Raw genomic sequence first — 18,552 nt, forward strand, 5'->3', positions numbered from 1 at the left:
GGCGACGTGGAGCTGCTGGTGGTTGTTGGAGGGGGCGCCTTATTGTGACGGGATCAGGCAAGGAAGGGGATTAGGGGCAGCGGGGGAGCGCTCCTCCCGCCCGGACGGCACCATGAGCTCCCTGGGTGGGGAGACCTCGTCGTCCGACCCCGCCTCTCCGCCCCCGCAGGACGACGGCATGATGTGGTGGTACCGTTGGCTGTGCCGGTTGGCCGGGGTCATGGGGGGCATCTGTGAGTATTCCCCACCCCCGCCCGTTGGCTCGCTCCCCTCTCCCCAGCCCCTTGGCTGGGCTCCCGCGCCTGCGCGCCTCCTGCGGAAGCCATCCTCCTCCTACGCCACCCCCTCCCCAAATCTTTTTTACACACCTTCTGTAGGTCGCCTCTCGCTCTGCTCTTCCCAGTCTGTCTCCCGGATGAAATGCTGGACCGAACCTCCAGCCCCCGGGCTTTTGCCTCACCACTCCCCCGACTGGCGGGGATCCTGGTTCTGGTTCTGCACATACTGTTTAGGGGGCGGGTTGGGAATGAAGCCTCCCATCCATCTTTTCCTTCCCGGCATCACCCTCCTGCCGATCTCCCGACAGCGCTATCCTTATTCACGGCAGCGGTTGGTTGGAAATGTTCTTTTGTCGAGTAGAGAGCTTGGCTTCGTCCTTCATCATCATCATCATCAAGCTCCCTTTCCCCTGGCTTCTCCGTCCCCGTCCCCCCACCCCACCCCCGCCCCGACCTCCCCGTGAAGAAATAAGAAGCCTGTGCAGATCTGTCCTGACAGAGCAGAATGTCACTACCAGAAGGGGACCAAGAAAGATTTCCTAGAGGGATATTCTAGTTATCAGATACCCGTTCTGTGCCTGGTGCCCGTGAAAAACAGAACTGACCGTGCCCTCGGGGATGTCAGCCAGCACAGACACTGGAGAGCATAGATTTGGACTTGGGAGGGGCCTTAGAAGCAATAATAGCTAACATTTGTATAGTTCCCTATGTGCCAGGCCCCGAACTAAGAGCTTTACAATTATTACCCCATTTAATCCTTACCACACCCCTGGGAGGTAGGTAGATGCTGTTATTATCCGAGTTTTACAACTGAGGCAGGGGTGAAGTGACAGGATCGCACTGCATGTGGGACTGGAGGCACAGCAGGACAATGCTAGTGGATAGGATCCGGATGGAAGTAAGGATTAGCCTTGGGTGAGGGCAGTGGAGCTCCTAACACTTGCCCGACTTTGCAGTGATAGAGTTGCTAAGCTACTAATGGAGAGGGTTCTGAGCCCTAAGATATGGATGGGAAGGAAATGGCCGGTGATCTGACACCACAGAATGCAGTTACAACAAATGTTTATAGGAATAATAAACATTCTTGGTCAGGTGGGAGGGAGGTGAAACTTGTCAGGTAGGGCGGAGGAGACTAGTGGGCTTCTCCTTGGCAGCTTAAACTGGCACTAAGGAAAGAATTTTGTCAACTCTCACCTCTGACAAATGATTGCTCTCAGGTTGACTTCTTCCTGCTACCCAACCCACTAATAGTTTTTCCTTCTTTACCTTTGGTTGTCCTGTGCTTGGTTAAGGTTAGGGGTAGGGAGTGGACCTGCGATTTCATTGGTAATAAGGAGCTCTCCACATGAGGAGACTCCCTTTTAACCAGTGCAGGTCGTCGGAAGTAGATTGAGGAACTGGGGAGTTGGGTATTTGAAGAATCAGTCTGTATACTGAAGTCTCCTCTTTTGAGGACAGGATTTGGGTCAGAAAGACCATGTATGAACCAAGCACTGAACTCTTTGAAGAAAGGAGAATTGGCCTGGAGGTCGGTAGAGAAAGGCCACCAGGACCTGGATTTGTTGATAGTGTAATTTAAATACTAACCTCAAAAGAAGAGAAGTTGCTGAGTGATGGTGTTTAGAGGGAAAGTCTGGAAGTAGAAATGAGGAGCAAGTAATATTCTAACTTCCCCAAGGAGACCAGTGAATAGTGGGGTATATGAGAGAAAGTATAGAAAGGAAGGAAAATGAATTTTTGAAAGAGCAACCAATGCATTCCAAAGGTTCTCCCCCTACGCATATGCATGTGTATGTATATATACATTTTATATATTTTATACACGTACATGTATATATGTATATATTTACATGTGTGTATATAAACTGCTTAGCCATGCCTTTCTCTTCCCCACTAGTACTAAGCATTATGAATGGCTAAAGAGGCAGAGAGGGAGGATGGGATGGGGTGGGGTGGGGGGATTTGGGAAAGCGACTGAGATCTCTGGGCATCTGAAATAGTTGTCATATAGCAGACAAGAAAGCCCAGCCACCTGAATTGGATTAGGGTAGAGGCAAAGAGTCCTATATACCCCAGCAGTCCCTGATGGCATTGTACTTCAGTAATGGATGTTCTTAATGATAACTGTTTCATTAAGTAAAATTTTAATTGTATATGCATTTTAAGAATGCAAGAAGAATATGTCATACATTCAGTTCAGTTTAACAAACATTTATTTTGTACTTTGTGCTAGGCATCCAAAATGAAAAAACAGTTGTAGCTCTCAAGGAGCTTACCTCTTTTACTGAAGGGTTAGGACATTTACACAGATAAATAACAAGATAATTTGAGGAGGGAACACTGACTGATAAGGGGATTAAGAAAGACTTGTTAGGAAGTGGCATCTGAATTGTCTTTTTCTTATTTTTCCCTCCAATTATCAAGCATTTATTCTCCCCTCAAACCACCCCCCCCAAAAAGAAAACAAAGACCTTATAACAAGCAGAGTCAAGTAATACAAATTCCCATATTGACAGTGTTTAAAAATGTGGATCTCATTCTGCATTTTTTAGTCTATCAACTCCGTCAGGAGGCGGGTAGCATTTTTCACCATTGGTTCTTTCGAATCATGATTGAATATTGTGTTGTTCAGAATTTAGAATTGTTTATTTTTGTAATGATGATGTCATAGTATAAATTGTTCTGGTTCTATTCACTTCCTTTTACAAGTCTCAGATTTCTATGAAACCATCCCTTATTTTTCTTATAGCACAGTAGTATTCCATTATATTCATAAACCATAATTTGTTTAACTGTTCCCCACCAGATGGGCATCCCATTAGCTTCCAGTTCTTTGCCATTACAAAAAGAACAGCTATAAATATTTTTGCACATAGAGGACCTTCTTCTCTTTCTTTGATTTCTCTGGGCCATTAATGGGTCAAAAGACATGCCCAGTTAAGTAATTTGGAGGGCATAGTTCCAATTGCTTTCCAGAATGGTTAGACCAATTTACAGTTTCACCATCCTTGAATCAATGTTCCTGTTTTCCTGCAGCTGCTCCAGCATTTGTCCTCTTCCTTTTTTGTCAACTTTGCCAATCTGATGGGTGTGAGGTGGAACCTGTGACTTGATTTAATTTGCATTTCTCTAATTGTTGGTGATTTGGCCTTAGGTAGTTTGAATTTCTTTCCATAAGACTGCCTGAACCTAAGTTGAGTCTTGAAGGAAGCTAAAGATCCTAAGAGAGGATGCATTAGAGGGAATGCATTAAGCTCTGATCAATGCATTGACTGGCCATGACTCCAGAGAATCAAGGCTGAAGCATGCTGCCCAATTCCTCATAAATGATGGACTGGACTGAAGGAAACAAGATGTTTTTGATGATTACCAGTGTGTTGAATTGTTTGACAATGCTTATTTGTTACAAGAGAGGGTTTTTAAAAAATTTTGGTAAGAAGGGACTAGTAATAATGATAACCTGCAGCTCCCCCCCCCCCCAAAAAAAAAGAACAGAAGTTCAGGGTAGTCATAGACAAGCAGGACAGCTTTGAAACTCTATTATATTTATTATATATTTTTAAAAAGTGATTTGTAATAGAGATTTACACTTTCATATATAGTCTTTGTTTCTTCACTTCCCAGAGTTCCTTCAGGATTGCCCCATCTTCTGCAGTAGGCTTGCTTGGCCTTTCCACTACTAGTGTCTTCCCCCTGAGATTACTTTCCATTTACAGTGTATATATCTTATATATACAATATTTTGCACATTGTCTCCACCATTAGAATTTGAGCTCCTTGAGGAGTTCAGAGTTTTTGTTTTTACCTTCTTTGAATCTCAGCACATTACACAGTGTTTGACATATAATGAACACTTAATAAATGCTTGTTGACTGACTGCAATAGAAATGGTCCTGTATGTGAGTGTTTCGAAAATTCAGAATAACAAAACAAATGATTAAAGCTTAAAAAAGGGGGGAGGCTGGTACATTTCAGGCATGCAGGACAACTTGATAGAGGGGATAGAATGCTGAGTTAAACGAACAGAATGTAGGTCAGTTTGGATGAAATGTAGAGTACATGAAAAGGGGAGCCATATGAAATTAGCCGGGAAAGATAGACTGTAGCCAAACTGAAGGTCTTTAAATGCTAAGTTTAGAAGTTTGTGTTTTATCTTAGAAGCGTAAGGGAAGCACTGAAGATTCTTGAGCTAGTGAGTGGTGAGAAGGCGAATGTGCTTTTGGCTGCCGGTGGAGCACGGATTAGAGACTGAATATATTGGTAACAGGGAGAGCAGTTAGGAGGTTGTTGCTATGGGGTTGGACAGGCATAAAGAAGGCCTGAATTAGGACGGTGTGCTGAACCACAGCCTGGCCATTAAAAAGATTTATAGCTAGATGGCAAAGTACACGGGGACTGGAGTCAGGAAGACTGGAGCTCAAACTTGATTTCACTTACTAGTTGTGTGATGCTGGGAGTCATTTAACCTCTCTTCAGCTCAGTTTCCTCATCTGTAAAACAGGGGTATAATAGCACCTACCTTGCAGGGTTGCTGTGAAAACCAAATGAAATAATTGTAAAGTGCTTAGCACAGTGGCGCACAGTAAGTGCTACATAAATGTCAGTTATTACTGTTACTATGTTATTATCATCACTATGGAATAATCATTAGGTATTTGCAATTTCACTTGTGGGGAATCGCTCTTTCCTTCAGTGACCCCTAAATGTAGTACCGCTGTAATTTCAGTGTTCCTGCTTATGCCTGGTCTTGAAAAAACGAAGGGACCTGGAATTTGATATCATTCTTTAAATGCTTATTAAACGGTGGTCATAGGATTGTGACATTTAAAAGTTTGGGAGACATAGTTTCTGGGTAATTAATCATTTTATCATTAATGCTAGCACACAATAAAATGGTCAATGCCAAAGACCCCCTCCGGGAACCCAGTCAACACTTACTGCCCTTGAAAGAGTTTGGGTTCCTGAGGATGGCAATCAACTCTGATTGGTTAATAAGTAATGAAAGAGAATAAGTATTATAATGAGAGGTGGATCTGTTTTAATGAGGGGCCTGGGGACTGTGAATTTGATCTTGTCAGTACTGCCAAATCACCCCCAGCCTTGGGCAGTTTAATCAGAGAATTTATGCCACCCAGACCTGAATATCTAGGGCTTTCCCACTTGGATGGATTCTGAACATGATTGGTAGGAAAGTTAATTCAATCTCATTAATTAAAATGTCCTTTTGAGACTGAAGGATCTATAGGCTTCTGGGTTTTTTTTGTTTTTTTTTTTTTTTTTGGAGTGGGGAAGGCAGGGCAATTGGGGTTAAGTGACTTGCCCAGGGTCACACAGCTAGTGTGTCAAGTGTCTGAGGCCAGATTTGAACTCAGTCCTCCTGACTCCAGGGCCGGTGCTTTACTTACTCCGCCACTTAGCTGCTCCCCACCTAGCTGCCCCGAGCTACAGGCTTCTGAAAATTCCTGGTCCAAATTCGATTATTGATTATTAATATGACAGAGAAATAATCATTTCTCTCAGGATCATAAATCTTGAGGGGCCTTCACGGTGATCTTGTTCAATCTTCTCATTTTACTTTTGAGGAGAATGAGCCCAGGTTGGTTAATCAAGCTGTCCAGAGTCACTGGGATAGTTAAGTTTCAAAGGCAGAATTTAAAGCCAGTTTCTCTGACTGCAGAACCAATGCTGTTCTTGATCTCTGCCCAGGTTCGAGGTCAACAAACCCTCAGGCTACAAAGGTCACTAAGATCCAGTGGCTGCCCTCATAAAACCACAGTTTAATAGGGGAGACCAAATATACACCTAAAAGTATAATGCCAGTTGGAATGCCAGAAGCATTTAAAAGAGTGCTAGGAGATTTTGGAAGAGGAAGGGATTGACTTTTGACCTGGAAGATTAAGCAAAGACTTCTTGGTAAAGAGGTTTTTAGGTCTTGAGTCAGTCAACAAACATTTATTAAATGCCTGCTTTGTGCCAGGCTCTCTGCTAAACACTGGGGATACAAAAAAGGCAAAAAATAGGATCCCTGCCCTAAAGGAGCTCACATTTTAATAGGGATCAGTAGGACAATAGGAGAGATAGATGAGGAAACAAGGAAGAGGAATGAAACTAGACACATGAGGTCTGTAAAAGTATTAGGCTTCCTTTCTTCCCCCTTTAATCAAAGAGCTCTGACCCTTCAAAGTAATCTAGAAATTGAAGGCAATGATATAAGTATGTTGGGGTCCTTTTTAAAAAAATTTTTTAAAAAATTCTGAACTTAAGTAAAATAAGCGTTTCCATAACTAAGTGGAGTAGGGAAAAAGAGGATCGTACCTGAAACTGCAGATCTACTTGCTATTCATTTTAAGAATATACAACAAAGTTATTTTATGACTTTCTTCCCCCAACTTCCGGCCCCTCCCCACCTGAGAGATGGTTACCATTAGACACAAATATGTATATTTCTCTGCATTCAGATAGCATCTTCCTTCATAAGACCTTTGTAGTTAATTCGAGGATTTATAATAGTCAGAATGACTTAGTCGCTCAAAGTTGTTCTTAAAACAATATTGCTATTGGTATGTCGGGATCCTGTTAGAGGAATCCTGTGAAGCCCTCTGTTTTCTTTACCATAGAACCCAGTTAAAGAATACCAAACAACAAACAAAAAACCTTTTTAATGTTTCATAAGGAAAGAAAACATTAGAGAAAAGAAATACTTTTCTTCCTCCAGGTTCCCAATGGAACCCTAAACTAAATCCTAAACTTTCCATTCTGTTTGTACTCTCTACCCTGGGGGGGGGGCAACACAGAAGTTTATTTTTGTCATCATTTGGGCCACTGCATCGTTCTGTGTTACCTGGAATTAAGTCACTGCCTAAAGCTGCACGTTAGCCTGCCCATCTATAAGATGAGGAGTCTGGACTAAATGGTCTTGGAGGTCCTTTCTAGCTCTAAAGTTTTATAATTCTATGACCGACTCCCCGCCTAAGTTGTTAGTTTGTTCTCCTTCCTCAAATTACCTCATGTTTCATGTTCTGCATAGGGTATCAGCTTCTTGAGGGCAGGAATTCTGTTATTATTTTTTAATCTTTGTGACTCTACATCTAGCACAATGCCTTGTGCATAAGAAGTGTGTATATAATAAATGCTCTTCGAATTGAATTTATCCAGAACTTGGGTAGCATTTTCTTGAGGGAGAGTAGATGACTGGCTTTGGGTTTGGCTTGTTCATTTCCTTCCCCTGTCTCCTGTAACCCAGATAGAATTTCACTGGAGAAATCCAGTCCATGTTAGCCAGATCAGGTGCAGAGAAGCTGGTGCAAGTTTAATGAACTGTTTGATAACTACCCCTTCCTGCTGTGAGGCCTCAGGCTTCTTTCCTTGCTTCGTTGTCGTATTTGTGCTTAGGATCTACTTTCTTCTCTTTGTAGGCTTCTCTGTGCCTGGAACAGGTATGAATGCCCCCATGCTCAAGCAAGTTTGACTCCACTTATCGCTAATCCTCCTTAACCACATCCTTCCCAAAGCACAGGTTCTGGTCACATCACTTCCTTGCTCAATAAATTCCCGTGACTCTCCTCTGCCTCCGGAATAAAGTGCTGGCTCCTCTGTTTGAGGTTTAAATCGATACCCATCCTGGCTGCAACCTGCTTTTCCAGCTTTTTGATGCATTACTTACCTTCACACACTCTGTGGTCCAGTCAGATGGCTCTTTTTGCTGTTCCTCATACAGAGCACTCTATCACCTGGCTCCACGTCTTTGTACCTCTAGATCTGGAATGTCCACTCTCCTCTCCTCCAGCTCCTAGATCTCTGGTTTCTTTCCAGGCTAAGCCCAAGCATCATCTTCTGTGTGAAGCCTTTCTTGATTCCCATGCTGCTAATCTTCCCTCCTTCTTCCCCATCTCCGTGTGTCCCCCCCCCCTTACTTTGTATGTACTTACCTGGATATATATTATCTTTCCGTATAGCATGAAGGCTACTTAGGGGCAGGGGATGGTTTCATTTTTGTCCCTTATATTTTCCTGTAGACAGATTTCTACTTGTGTCCCTCAGTAGAATGAGGATGAAAATCCCTAGGACATAGTAGCCAAGGGCCAGCACATAATAGACTTAATAAATGCCTGTTGATTGATTTCCTCTCTTCCCATCCTCATTGTCTTGTGTAACCCTTTATTGAGAGCCCACTGTTTTCAGAGCCCTGGTCTAGACTCCAGGGAGAATACTAGAGGAGACCATATTCCTGCCTGCCCTAGGGTCAGATTTCTTGGACTGTAGTAGTATCAGCATGGAATTGGGTAAAGAGAACTGAACTTGACCTTGACCTCTGATTTCCCTCTGTGACTTTGCCTCTGAGCTTGTTTCTCAAACGAGTACATGTGTATAAAAATACTTTGTAAAATTTAAGTTGTTAGGCAAACCTAAAGGATTATTGCTATTTAATGATGGAGATTTCCAGCCAGGATTCCTGCTCGGCACTGTTCCTTTTTTGCTGCTAATTCTCCTCAATGTCTCTTGTTTTCAAGCTTGTGCGATTTCTGGCCTCTTCAACTGTATCACCATTCACCCACTCAACATTGCAGCCGGCGTGTGGATGATGTAAGTAACGTCAGCAATCGTGTCTCTGTTGGGTAGATGTGGTTTCCAGGTCAGGGCTCTTTTTTTACCTTCATATGTTCTACCTGTCTTTTTGAAGCAGCTGATTGATAGAAGCACTGGGCCTGGAGTCAGGAAGATCTGGATTCAGATATGACTTTAGGTACTAGCCATTTGACCCTAGGCAAGTCACTTAACCTCTCCTTGCCTCAGTTTCTTCAGCTGTAAAATGGGGAGAATAGTAGTACTTACCTCCCAAAGTTCTCCTGAGGATCAAATGAGATAAAGTGCTTAGCATAGTGTCTAGCATCTACTGGGTGCTTAATAAATCCTTCCTTCCTTTCTTCCCTCCCTCCTTTTCTACCTAGACTCAGGGGGTCTCATGCTCAGACTCTTATCAGAGCATTATGCATGGGTTTCCACATTGTAAAAAGAATTTGGAAAAACTGAGTATCTTGTTGGGATCCTGGGCAGCAGCAGAACTGGGGATATCGGGTGGATGCCAGGACTATGAGAACCAGGCTGTAGTAAAGGAATATGCAGGTACCAGTGGCATTAATAAACTTGGAGTAGGAAGACTGGGGATTCTGTGCAAGGTACCAACTATGAAAATACCCCGAGGTCAGCCTGATAGTGAGGCAAGGTCTACCTCAATCAGATGATTTTTTAGTTATTTCCTTCTGATTTCTGCCTCTGTTTCCATTAATTTATGGTTTTGTATCATATTGTAACTCTTTTTTATTTGTTTTTGTGTTTTTTTTCCTTAAAAACAATTTTTTGAGAGTTTCTGGTAGTTACTTTTTTTTGGTGCTTTTGTGCCTATTTTTGAGGGGAATATTGAGGAATTGGGCTTTTTCTCACCTCCCACGCTTCTGTCTTCCACTCGTACATACTTCCTGCTGGAGTGGAAACTAGTTCCTTTTCATAGATGGTCTGAGGTCATGGGTGGGAGAAGCAGGTCAGTGATAGCATCTGGCTGATGGGGAGGCAGAAGTATTAGGTAAAGCTAGATGCAAACCTTGGAGAAGGTCCAGAGAGGAGCCTCCCAAAGAGATAGAAAATAAGCCATTTTTCAAGAGTTGGCAGAGAAGAAAAGGTCAGTATTCTTCATATGTCTGAAAAATTAGTTGCAAGGAATATGTCGAGCAGTTCCACTGAGGACCAAACAAGAGAAAATGGGGAGTTACTAACTAGATGTATCAGGTAGTTTTAAAAATTGTATGTAAAGGGAATTTGGTTAGACATAAACAACTTGTCTTTCATAGGTTACAAAACCAAAGGGTTAAAAACTAAAGAGGGTTGGGGAGTAGTAGTTTATGATCAGAGAATTTGAAAGACAGCTACCTATTTGTTACTACTGGCTTATATATTCATAGAATGGCAGAATTATCAGAGCAGTAGGAGAGTTTGAAAACTGTAATTCAAACCCTTGTTTTAAAGAGGAGGACAGCTGAAGCCCAGAAAGGCAATGCCTTGTCCAGGTGAGTTAATAGTGGAACGCCCTGCCCAGCTAAGAATGGGCTGGATGATATGGTCATTTGGGGTCCCTCCAGCTCCCAGGGGCTTGAGTCCAACTTGTTTTTAGATTGTTTTTCTCCTAAGCAGAGATTTTTTTCCCCCAGCTACCATTTGTCCAGTGGGCACATTGTTAAAAATCAGATAATTTATGTAAAATGCTTGCTCCTGTGATAGGCAATAAGAACATAGAAGTGTGAGACCCAGAATCTCAAGGAATTTACACGGCAGTCAGGAAAATAACAAGAACATCTAGAAAACAGTAAGGGAATAAGTGCTAAATTGGGGCAGTGCTGTGTGCAGTAGCATTCCAAGAAGGGTGAGGTTTGTGGCTTCAGGGCCAAGGACAGCTTCCTGAAGGAAGTACAGCTTGAACCATCCCTTACAGGATGGGTAGGATTGAGATCAGTGGCTGAGAAACTTGGGAGAGCATTCTGCATCCTTCCCAGAGTCTTTTCCATTAACAGTATGAATGACAGATTAGCATGCTTGGGGCAGTCATTGGGTGGGGTTTGGTTTGCCCTGTATAATTGGCCTGCCACTAGACTATTTCACCATTTCTCTTCTGCCTCTTGCAGGTTAAATGCCTTCATCTTATTTTTGTGTGAGGCACCTTTCTGTTGCCAGTTCATTGAGTTTGCAAACACAATTGCTGACAAGGCTGACCGACTGAGGCCTTGGCAAAAGGCTATCTTCTACTGTGGGTAAGGAGGCCTGACTAGCAGCCAGAGAAACCTCATAGCATTAACAATTTGTTGGCTGCCTGGCCTGGAATGCAATGGCTAGTACCGCTAGATGAAAGCAATCCCAAATGGTTTTCCCTTTTCATATCTGTTGTTTTCCCACCTAAACATTACCTGCTAGGAGAATAGGAACTGAGATTGAGAAAGTTAAGAGGAGAAAATTGAGGGGTGGCTTCATAACAGTATTTACCATAATTCTGTGAAGCGCTTAGCATAGCACTTGCTTGCACATACTCTGCTGAGGTTACTTCACTAAGTATTTACTGAGCACTTAAGTCAGCTCTAGATCAGCCCCCGTTAAGTACGCTGGAAGATGGAGAGTCAGAGAGACGTGAAACATTGTCCCTACACTCAAGCTCACAGTCATGGTAGAAATGTAAGACATAGCCATGAAACAGAACGATGGAGACACGCTGTGGCCAAACACAGAGTCCAGTGAGTGCCTCAGAACTGAGACGATAGCTTCACTGCATATTAAACGTGGGAATTTGGGGTGCTTGGCTCTGTGCAAAGGCTGCGGGTGATACAGAAAAGTATAAAACCCTGGAATTCTCCCTATAGCTCATATATAGGATGCAGGCAGGAATAGATCCCTCATTGTAAAAAGAGGGCTGACCTGGGAATTGAGACCCAGGTTCTAGGCCTAGCTTTGCCACTAATTTGCTGTGTGACTTTAGATACGTCATATTCTCTCCCTGAGCCTTGCTTTCCTCATCTGTAAAAGAATCATAGGTCCCCAAAGTGGGTGATACCGCCGCCTGGGACTCTGGAACAATGCGGGGATGGGGGGGGGAGTAGCCTCAGGTGACACAAATTTAAAAAAACAACTGTTAAAGGGTTAAAGAAAGTAGATTTCCAGAGGGGCATGGAGTAATTTTTTTTTTAAGAGGGTGGTAGGCCAAATAAGTTTGGGAATCTGTGGACTAGATGATCTCTAAGTGGAAATCAGAGTGAGGTGGAATTGGTTTGGAAGTGAAGGGAGGCAGCTGCACACAGAAGTAATGTCGAGGAGTCTGCCTCTAAGGAGCACCTGTAATCTCTGGTTTTCTTGTCTGTTTCTCCATAGGATGGCAGTTTTCCCCATTTTCATCAGCCTGACTCTGACCACCCTCCTGGGAAATGCTATTGCCTTCTCCACAGGCGTGCTCTATGGACTTTCTGCACTTGGCAAAAAGTATGTATGTTTCTTCAGCTAATTTTGATGTTACCAAGCCATTTATTGTTGTTGACTGTCCTGATACCTGTAACTAAGGATGAGCTGGAGGTTCTTCCCATTTTGCAGTGGAGACCATGTAGTAATGTAGTGGCTGAGCAAGGTCATCAATTCAGCTTTTCTAATGGCTTTAAGGTCCCCAGGGAGCACCTTCCTGAAAAAGGCAGGATAAACATGCCCAAGACTCCCTCCGTGTCCTCCTTTGGCTGGGGAGTTCCATGGGGTTTCTCTAATAGTCTACAGAATACTCTTTCGGGAAAACCAAAGGGCTGAGCAGAGCCAGTCACCAAATATTTGGGGGTCAAAAGCAAAGAATCAAGGAGTTGGGGAATATGACAACATTGTAGAACCCAAAGAGTAGATGTGAGCAGGAGATGAGGCATCAGTGATACTCAGGTTGATGATCTCTCTGGTTTTCTGACTCCCTAGCAGGTTATTTCTTACCAAGTCCTAGAGTTTAGCTGGAGTCCAGAGGAAAACAGGAAGCTCCAGGGTAGTAGATAGAGTACCAAACCTGGCGTCAGGAGACCTCAGTCTGCCACTAGCCAGCTGTGGGACTTTAGCACATCTCTTCCCTTTTCTGGGTTTCAGTTTCCCTGTCTTTAAAATGAGGGAGTTAGACTAGCCAGGGTTGGGGAACCTGCGGCCTTGAGGCCACATGTAGCCCTCTGGGTCCTCAAGTGTGCCCTTGGAGTGAATCCAAACTTCACAGAACAAATCTCCTTAATAAAAGGATGTGTTCTGTAAAACTTGGTACTCAGTCAAAAGCCCCACCCAAAGACCTGGAAGGCCACATTTGGCCTCAAGGCCTCGGGTTCCCTACCCTGGACTAGACCATCTCTAAAGTTCCTTCCTGTTCTATGATTCTTTATAATTGGGAAATCAGAGTGGGGTGTGGTTAGTCTTTGGTAAGAATTGATGCCAGAGGATGGTAAGCCGAGTCAGCAGCGAGGTGGAACAATTGACATCAGAATAGCCCATCTCACAGTAGGACTGTGCCTATGACAAGCTGGGGACATGGTCGGTCAACCTGTTTCTACTCTAAACCTCATCAAGTAAAACACCCCATGGTCACAAAACTTAGCATCTCCCTATATCTCCCCCAACAAAATTGATATAAGGGACCAAGTTCCTTGGAACCTATAACTCACGTTACAGAGTTTTGTTAGAGTTTAATCCACCTTAACTTCAGCCTCAACCTACAGGAGGAAAGCTATGGTTTACTTCTTGCTTCTTAGTTATTGCTATGTCTGATGGTATCATGACTCCTTTTTTCCCTGTAGGGGTGATGCAATTTCCTACGCAAGGATCCAGCAGCAGAAGCAGCAGGCAGATGAGGAGAAACTGACGGGGACCCTTGAAGGGGAGCTGTGAGCATCTGGCCCAGGATTGGGGCCTTCCTTTGTAGCCTCAAGATGAGCCTTTCTTCGCTAGTTCCAGTTTCCTGGCCCTCACACCTTCCATTTCTGTGGGAGGACAGACACTTGGTCAAAGTGGAGTGGAGAGGACAAGGACTATGCATCAGCACACGGCAGCTTTGAGAAAATCATTTAAGTAGGAACTCTTGCCCAACGCCTGGCATATTGTAAGTGCTTGAGAAACACTAAATCAGATGTTCCTGCCTCTCCATCTTTCTCACCTTATCCCTTGAAGACACACTTGCATCCTCCACCTGATTTGCATCTTTTGACCTGGATCTGCCTGATGACTCTAGGCCAGCCAGGGTTGAAGTTAACAAGGCCTGTGGCAGGCACTACAGAAGATTGGAGCAGAAATCACGAACCACAAGACAGGTTTGGAAGATGAGTCCTGTGGAGGAAGTTTGGCTGCCCAGCTTCCTGGGACCATGAGTTCTTCGGTTGGAAATGGAGCAGAGCAGGCGACCTCTTTCACACGTGCTGCCCTTCCAGACTGGTTTGTGACTGGCTGCCAGATTGACTTTTATATTTAATGTATTTTGGAAATTATCTAATGATCCAGTAGGGATGTGGGAGTAAACATGGCTTCCTCATTTCCACCACAGGTCTGAAACAGTCTTTCATCCTTGTTCTTCAGAGGTAGAAGATGCCGTAGATTCTGGCCTTGCTGTATAGGTCACGGGGCAAAACGTCCCCATTACATCTGTTGCCATCAAACTGACATTCAAGACAATTTCTGAATCAGGGACGAAGTATGGTTCAGTGATGGCAGGGGCTGCATTTCAAGAGGCCAGAGTCTGATATTCGACCTGCCTTCACTAGGAGTCAGGCCTGGGAGGTCAGGGCCCGAGCTCTCTGTGGACATGAGGCATCCTCTTGATCTGGGGCCTAGCTTAGCCTCCTATTTCTTCCTCTTTGCCTCTTGTCCCTCCATTTCCCCCACCTGCTGTGTCAAGTTGTAGAACTTTGAAAGCTCTGGATCCTTATAAGCTATTTGTAAAGGACACTGCAGGTTCTCTGATCACCTCTTCTTTATATCTCACTTGGGATGCAAAAGGCTTTGGAGTGAAAAGATAGATGAGCTTATTAACATGTGAGATGTTTCTCCTCCCAGTAGCTCCTTTGACCCTACCCTGGTAGTGCTGGGGTCAGCTGGAGCTCAGGGCCAGGGTGACTGGTTAGGCCATTGTGTTCCCCACAGACCTCACCATGCTTCAGGCCCAGGAAGGTTCTCGACTGGTTCCCACAAGAGGGAGAATAACCTGAAACCGTTGCAGGAATGATGGGGGAAGAGCAGCCCCAGTGATGTTCCCTGCAATTTCCATGGAATTTTGTGCAGATCGCTCTGCATGCCGTTCTACCTGCCACTTGGTGATCTCCCATTGGCCTTTCAGGGCCAGAGGGTGACCAAGCTCTGCTATCAGCAGGAGGTGCTTGGTGCTGAGGTGTACAGAGAAGAAGCACTCCTGAGCCTCCCTCTGGGTGAGCCCAGAGCAGGGGCTCTGACACAGGTCTTCCTCAGTGACCCAGGTGCGACATGTGGGGGCAATAGCTCAGGTCAATTTAGAACTGACCAGAATAGAACCTTTCTCCGTGGGCTGTTGGACTGTAGTTTTGGATTCAGTATCTCTCAAGATGGATCTATCTTCCAGACCTATGGGGATGTGGGCAGAAATCATACCAACTGATTCCGAAACCCAAAGTCCCTACTTCCACCCTCCTTTCTCAAATGTCTGCCCTTGCTGTTCTTTTCCATATTGAGATATATTCCCCCCACTCCACCTTTTCTTCCTCCAAGCCTTCCAGCCCAGTGAATCATCTCGTATGAGCTGCAGTAGAGATGTAGGTGTCCGGTAGTGAATCTAGGGTGAGATAGCTCAGTGCTTGGTGTACTGCCCCAAATTAAAGGCAGAGGTGGTGGTTTTGGCCTGAGGCCTCTCCACATTGTGGCATCAACGTCTGTCCCAGATTGGGATCTGGGCATGGAGAGGAAGCACACGTTAGAAACATTTCTTCTGACACAAGCTATTTGCTTCCTGGACTGCTCACTAATCTCATTTGCCACCCTTCCTTTTCATACATATCTCCTCCAGTGCCTGTGACTTCAAACTACACATTACTCCAAATAATCATTCAATCTTTATGCAATGGTCTGATCTCAGCTGGTGTAAAAGTTTTGCTTGATCCTGTCCTAGGCTGGGACAAGACTGACCCCCTCTGGAGTTCCTTCGGTCATTGGCCCTGAAGGACTTCCAGGGTTGCTGCTGAATGGGAAGTGCTAGAAGACAGCCCAGCCAAGGCATGAAATGGACCTGTGCACTTCGGTGTGCCAGATTGGCTTAGGAGGTGTAGGGATGGGGTTGGGGAGGTGGATTCTTTATTGAGTCCTTTGCTAATATTTAGAAGATTTTACCTTGTGGGAAGGTGTTTCACATCTTCCTTTCTTCTTGCTGCAGTTTTAATTACTTTACTGATTCCAGGTAGATCTGGGAGTTAGGTGTGGAGAACAGACTTTCTCTGCCACCTTCCATCCCTCAAGGGCTTTGGACTTAGCTTGTGAGAGTACAAACCGTTTGGGAGCTGGACTCCCAAACTGAGCCGTTGTGTGTGTCTCTAGAATTTGTACCCCAGACTTCCCCACTGGCACGGTCATTGCTCACTTGAATTCACCCTGACCTGGAATCTTTGGGGTTTGTGGCTGAGGTTACTATTTTGTATTTTTTAAGACAATGACCTAACTGACCTCTGCCTGTTTGTGTCCTGTGGCCGAGTTGGCTCCTTCCATCACTCGTCAGTGTCCTTAACTGACATCCAGGCCAGTGATGGCAGCAATCAGCATTTATTAGTCCCTAGGGGATACAAGGACCTATCACTGTTAAAAATCTCAGAACAACTAGTGTAGGCCCTTGTAGTGGGCCAGACCTTATTCCTTCCTGGGTGCAAAGGGATTGATGATCCCTATGTAATGTTTTATGTCGGCTATCAGAGGCCCAACTATTGTACAAGTGAAAACACTAGAGAGCTGGTGCATCTCAAGCAAGAAAGAGTCATAATACTATCTTAGATATCACACTAGCCTTAACCTTACAGGAGCCATGTGACCAGAAAGGGTTGAGCAATGGTTGGATATTAAACACTTCTCGTCGGGAGCTATGGGCATCCTGGGCAGTGTCACTAGAAGTGCAAAACTAGATAAGTGAGGCATTAAACGTTTTCTAGAAAATGTTAGATCTCCCCGTTGTCGTAGTCATGGTATGGTTGACTTTGTGGAAATAGGTAAGCATATTAGTATGGAACCGTCACTGTCCGCAGAGCCAGGCCAAGCTTAATCACAGCAAGCTATTTAAGGATAAAATGGAATTTGGCTCTCTGGAGAAAGGCATATGTGTCTCATAGGAGGTGGTAGCCCATTTCTCTCTGGAGACATCATTTTTTTAGTTCATGGATCATTACAATGATTCTCAGCCATAAGTGACCCAAACAGGATCTAAGGAGCATTGTTGGAGTAGGCAGCAAATACTTTCCTATGCTTGCAGAATTATCCCATCTTTTTGTGTGTGCAGTGAATAAAAGACCATTCTACCTCCTTACAGAGTAAAGTGGAGATTTCTGTCTTTTTAAAAAACACATTAAAAAATCAAATAAAAACTAAGCAGCAGGACTCCCACTACAGAGGGGTTGTAGTATACGGAAGAATCTGGTGGTGGATCTGAATGATTCCCCTGTCAGGCGTACATTTGCCTTTCTGGCCCCTTTGACAGTTTGTATTGTCTGCCTGCCTATATATTTACTACTGTAGCTCAGGCAGTTTCTCAGGGAATCCAGGTGACATTTAGGTTGAGTGTTAATGACACCTCATTCCTGTGCTTTGTTTGGGTTTGCTAGTGAATACCAAATCCCTGAGAAGCAGCCTTCGTAAGGTGGGCAGACACTATCCTCGGGGGGTGTCGCTCAGAGTGTCCGTCTAAACCAAGAAAGGGGAGTGTTTGCTTTTCAGATGTAGAGATTTTGGTGCATTGGTGCTTTGAATCAGAAAGATGGAATTGGAAGGAACCTTTGAGCTCATCTAGTTGAACTCTTTTTACAGATGAGATTGAGACCCAGAGGAGAGATGTCCCATAGAGCTTATGACAAGAACCAAACCTAGTGCCCAGGTTTCCTGGCTTACAGGCCAGTGTTTTTCTCATTGTACCATATTGTGTCCAGAATAAAGGACAGAGGGAGTCCGAGGAAGATCTGTCTAGCCTGAGCCACAAGGGGTTTTGCTTTAAACTTGAATATTTATTTCTTCTTCCAGAATTTTCTCTATTAATAATCTAGATTTTCCTTGTTTGGGTTTCCAGTGTAACTTGCATTTTGAGCAATAAAATGTGGCATTTGTCAGTATGAGTTTTTGTTTTTTTTAAGCTTTCCTTCTCTGAATGTGTGAGCCTGAAAACAGGTGAGATGGGGTGTCTGCCAAACTGAAGAGTGGGGCAGGGATAACTACATTACATATATCATAGGGATCACCAAAGTTACCACCATTGGAAATGACTACAAGGATAAGGCATTAAAAAGATTGAGTAAAAATCCCTATAACGCCTCTAGTGGCTTTTGGATGAAGCAGATATTATTGGAGTACCGAATTCTTTCCTATTAGATTAATAGGGCAGATCTGGGAGGTAGAACTTTCAGACAGAGGGTTCCCTTGCTGTGTGCAGATGTCAACATAAAGCTATAAATAGATGTATGTAGCTAATTAGCTTCTATCCTAACACATTAATCAGTTCCTTCCTGGTGGTAGGTGGTGCTTAGGAACAATC

The 18,552-nt window shown here is 44.1% G+C and overlaps 1 protein-coding gene across 4 annotated transcripts; it reads left to right on the forward strand.

The window, feature by feature from the left end:
- On the forward strand, positions 1-18,133 carry CACFD1 (calcium channel flower domain containing 1). 4 transcript variants are annotated; one of them, XR_005009979.1, is made up of 7 exons: positions 27-233; positions 7,694-7,714; positions 8,789-8,861; positions 10,952-11,077; positions 12,183-12,290; positions 13,613-15,593; positions 15,629-18,133. XR_005009979.1 is itself a non-coding variant. In XM_036752713.1 (6 exons), exons 1-6 carry the CDS (start codon positions 113-115, stop codon positions 13,701-13,703), a joined length of 540 nt encoding a protein of 179 aa, XP_036608608.1. In that variant the 5' UTR covers positions 27-112; the 3' UTR covers positions 13,704-18,133. The 4 variants fall into 4 exon arrangements, 2 of the variants coding, with proteins under 2 accessions (XP_036608609.1, XP_036608608.1); XR_005009980.1 differs by lacking the exon at positions 7,694-7,714 and having other exon boundaries at positions 1-233; XM_036752713.1 differs by having other exon boundaries at positions 13,613-18,133.
- The last annotated feature ends 419 nt before the right edge of the window (positions 18,134-18,552 follow it).

The sequence above is a fragment of the Trichosurus vulpecula genome, chromosome 3 (assembly GCF_011100635.1).
Source record: "Trichosurus vulpecula isolate mTriVul1 chromosome 3, mTriVul1.pri, whole genome shotgun sequence".
Classification (NCBI taxonomy): domain Eukaryota; kingdom Metazoa; phylum Chordata; class Mammalia; order Diprotodontia; family Phalangeridae; genus Trichosurus; species Trichosurus vulpecula.

Coding starts and splice junctions, on each gene's coding strand:
- CACFD1 (XM_036752713.1), top strand. CDS start 113: ATGAGCTCCCTGGGTGGGGAGACCTCGTCGTCCGACCCCGCCTCTCCG. Junction 11,078..12,182: donor AAGGCTATCTTCTACTGTGG/GTAAGGAGGCCT, acceptor GTTTCTCCATAG/GATGGCAGTTTTCCCCATTT. Junction 12,291..13,612: donor CTTTCTGCACTTGGCAAAAA/GTATGTATGTTT, acceptor TTTTCCCTGTAG/GGGTGATGCAATTTCCTACG.